General features: G+C 39.8%; 1 protein-coding gene across 1 annotated transcript in view; it reads left to right on the top strand.

Annotated features, from left to right (window-relative positions):
* Positions 1–3,859, top strand: part of LOC106536883 (dihydropyrimidinase-related protein 5) — a gene marked incomplete in the record, with an annotated part of 23,743 nt that overhangs the window by 3,311 nt on the left and 16,573 nt on the right. Inside the window, 2 exon segments of the mRNA XM_014034228.1 lie at positions 1,900–2,014; positions 3,102–3,251. Coding sequence (XP_013889682.1) covers positions 1,904–2,014; positions 3,102–3,251 — 261 coding nt within the window.

The following is a 3,859-nucleotide window of genomic DNA, read 5'->3' as shown; positions in this document are numbered from 1 at the left end:
ACCAACCAACCAACCAACCAACCAACCAACCACCCAACCAACCAACCAACCAACCAACCAACCAACCACCCAACCAACCACCCAACCAACCAACCAACCAACCAACCAACCAACCACCCAACCAACCACCCAACCAACCAACCACCCAACCAACCAACCAACCACCCAACCAACCAACCAACCAACCAACCAACCAACCAACCAGTGTCTGTAGAGAGAGATCCCCTCCTTTTACCCACAGTCCTACAGCTTTGAGCCACTCCGGCTGTTGTTGTGGTTCTTCACTGCTCTGAAAACTGGCTCAATATATTTTTAATTTCTCCCAGCGCACCGCCATCATTTGGAAAATCTCATCTTGCTCTTAATAAAAGACGTCATCTGTGATTGCTACACGCTTCAGTACCTCCACACCCCAAACGGTGCCAGCCTAAGTACCACCAAAGAGCAGGTGTAAAGTGGGCAGGAGCACACAAAGCAGAGTGGGTGGAGCTGAACTGAACTGTGTTGGTGCAAAAACTGTTCACAGCTTTATACTGTCAGTGACATTTAGTAAAGTTCTCACAGTTCTTTACATGGCAGGAAGCAGTTAGAGCTGAGTGACAAACTAACTACAGTATATCCATCTGTTAGGGATGTACCATAACTTACTTTAACAACTGATACTGATAAATTTCTCCTTCTAATGGTTGATAACTGATAATAACTGATAACATGCCAGGAGATGAGACGAGTCAAAACTGTGTAAGATCATAACATAAATAAACAAAACCTAATGACTCTATAAATTATATTATTTGAAATAAACTCTTAGCAAACAAACATTTCTTAAAGTTTAAATGGTTTTCATTGACGTCATCATCCGGGACTTTTTTACCCTCCCCTGTTCGTGGGCTAGCATTTAGCATTTAGCATTTAGCTTGTAGTGATAAACCCAGTTTGGGAGAACCACAAATGCAAAGGGATAAAAAATCCAAAAGGCAACTGAAGAACGCAGAGTAACATGACCAGGATAATAATACTTTATATTTAAAACGTGCTTTCAGGACACCCAAAGATCCACTGAATAATAAATCTAAATCAAGATATTTAGTTTTACTGAAAGTAACGCTCCTTACGAGCTGCTGAAGTCTGCAGAGACACACAGGCTGTGTTCACATGACTCTGTGGGACTTCCTCTGATATTATTACTAACTATATCTTACATACTCCAAATGTGTACATACTGCATAATTAGTGATTATAATCTGATACTGTCAGTGTATCCTGTGTTCCTTTTTCCATGGGTAGATTACATAATATTCAAACACTTCTGTTCATAGTGCACAATCTTTTCCTTTTTTAAAGTTAGTTAAGGAGCTGTGCGGTCACTGACCATGGTAGGAGTGATCTGAACTCTGGACTCCAGAGGAGGTGAAATCTTTGTGTTTATCACAGCCACACAATCACATCAGTTTGTTGACACTTCTTAGTGTTTTTAAGAGCGTCTCTCTGCCACACCAGCAGCAGTTTGGTAACTAACTCCAACACAAGCTTGCTCCATGACTGTTAAAACCACTTATAATAGAAACAGACTACATAAACAGTGTAGACTGTACATTTCTGTGCTGTAGACTGTCCTCTCTTCAGCATTCACAACCACAAATCTGGTGATTTGATCACATGRTCTGCAGGTCACCACGTCATTTGAAAACCATCTGGTTGGAAATGGCCATCCTCTTAAATAAGGCACATTAATTATAAAAAGACTGTAAGGCTGATCTCATGTTTAAATGAAAGAGGAAAACTCAGTCCACAAGTTTAAAACAGATAATTCACTGACACAAGTTACAGTTTGTTGTAACACTTCTCACGTCTTTGTCTTAAAAAGTSTAATCTTTGTTTTTTCTCTTGTTGCTGTAGGAAAATGTCTGCTAACATGGGATCTATGCGTATCCTCATTAAAGGAGGGAAGGTGGTGAACGATGACTTCACACAGGAAGCAGATGTTTACATTGAGAATGGCATCATACAACAGGTACACACTTTATGACACACAAASCATCAGGTGTTCTTTTAAATGTTTTCAGGTTCAAACCTGTTGAGCTGTTAGTGTGACTCAAAAGGCTGTAACTACTCTGTGAACAGTTATTATTATTGTTAAATTCAGCTGACAGGATGTTAGCAGAGTGATCCACTCATCTGAACTCCTCCTTAAAATAACAGCTTTGTGTAGTTTTTACTCTTTATTTAAGTTTAATGTTGAGTTTGATCAAAAGGCCAGGAGGACAGTAACCAGCTTTGTAGGTTGTTCCTGTTGTTTGGAAGGTAGTGAGACACAATATGTGTGTCAGTGTTTCCCCTACCATTATACAGGCCCCCCCGGCCCCCCCACCAATGAGACGGCCCGCCCCTCTAAGAATTTCACAGCATGAAGTCATTTTTATTTAAATAAGGCCAGACAAAGTCCAGAGCTATCTTTTGTGTCCCTCCATATCCACCTCTCACCAAACTTGAGGAAAAAGATGGCGCAGAGCGCTGTGTGTGGTCCTCACTAAGATAGGAAGACATGTGTGTGATTAGACACACAGCTCTGCTTTTAATCACGTAGCACCGATGTGACAGCTTTGTGAGCTACTTTTTATTTCTTTAAAAGAAAATGTGACAGGTGAAGCCACAGCATGGTTACCTTATCAATGATTACTGCCTTTTTCTTTCTCTGTGGGTGGGGGGGGGGTCAGCTTCACTCAGCTGCAGCTGAACATGTCCACCTGCAGCTGAACATGTCCACCTACAGCTGAACCTGTCCACCTGCAGCTGAACATGTCCACCTGCAGCTGAACATGTCCCCCCCCCCCAAAAGACCAATTTCTTAGGGGAAACACTGTGTGTCATATCCTGGGACACAAACTCAGCTCCTAAAATCACTACACTTCAGAATTTACAGATAAAAACTAAAAGAAACACAAGTTTTTCATGTAAAAAGCTTCAGAACAGGATGTTTGATGTTTTACTAAGTGACACTCGTTATATAAAGTTTTGGAGATTTGCTTTCATTTCTTGAAGTTTGTATTCACTGTGATACTTGTTAAAGTTGTTTAAGTTGTGCGTTTGTGTTGTGTTAGGTTGGAAAGGAACTGATGATACCTGGTGGGGCTAAGGTGATCGATGCTTCAGGAAAGCTGGTGTTACCTGGTGGAATCGACACCTGTGTGCACCTGCAGCAGACCTTTATGAACGCCAGCATTCAGGAGGATTTCTACACTGGCACTAAGGTACACTAACACACAATGTTGTGTTTTGTCTACGTTTCTGTGAATGAAGACAGGTCAGAAAGAGCTGTCACACACAGACACACACACATGTTTTTACCTTCTTTGTCTTTTTGGTTAAAGCTTCATTGTTTTGAATTGATTTATTGAATAAAAGAATTAACTTGATGTTAATTAATTATTTAACACACACCATTAAAGAGACRTTAAAGAGGACACATCATGTAAAATCCACTGTTTTATTTGTTAAATGCACGTATTGTGTGTCTGTAGGAGTGCACTCACACATGTAAACACAACAGGACCAGGTTTCTTTGTACTGATTTGTTCGTTTATTTCCACTTTATGTTTCCACTGGTCCTGTGGACTCAGGGAAAAGATGATTTAATTAGCAGGAGATTTTAAAAATTCATAAAAGTCTAATTACTGCCTGCAGCAGAGTTTGTGTGTTTTTGTACGATGTTTTGTCCTCTTTGTGTTAATCCTGATTAACATTTAGTTTCTGTTTCAGTAAATCTAACATACACAATTTAAAGAGTTATCATGTACTTTTGTCTAATTTAACACAATTTACATTCATTTTCAAAGCTTTAATTTGATTTGATTTGATT

The sequence above is a fragment of the Austrofundulus limnaeus genome, unplaced genomic scaffold (genome assembly GCF_001266775.1).
Source record: "Austrofundulus limnaeus strain Quisiro unplaced genomic scaffold, Austrofundulus_limnaeus-1.0 Scaffold2016, whole genome shotgun sequence".
In the NCBI taxonomy this organism is placed as follows: Eukaryota; Metazoa; Chordata; class Actinopteri; order Cyprinodontiformes; family Rivulidae; genus Austrofundulus; species Austrofundulus limnaeus.
The sequence above is the reverse complement of the archived record's forward strand: the minus strand, read 5'-3'. Positions and strand labels throughout refer to the sequence as shown.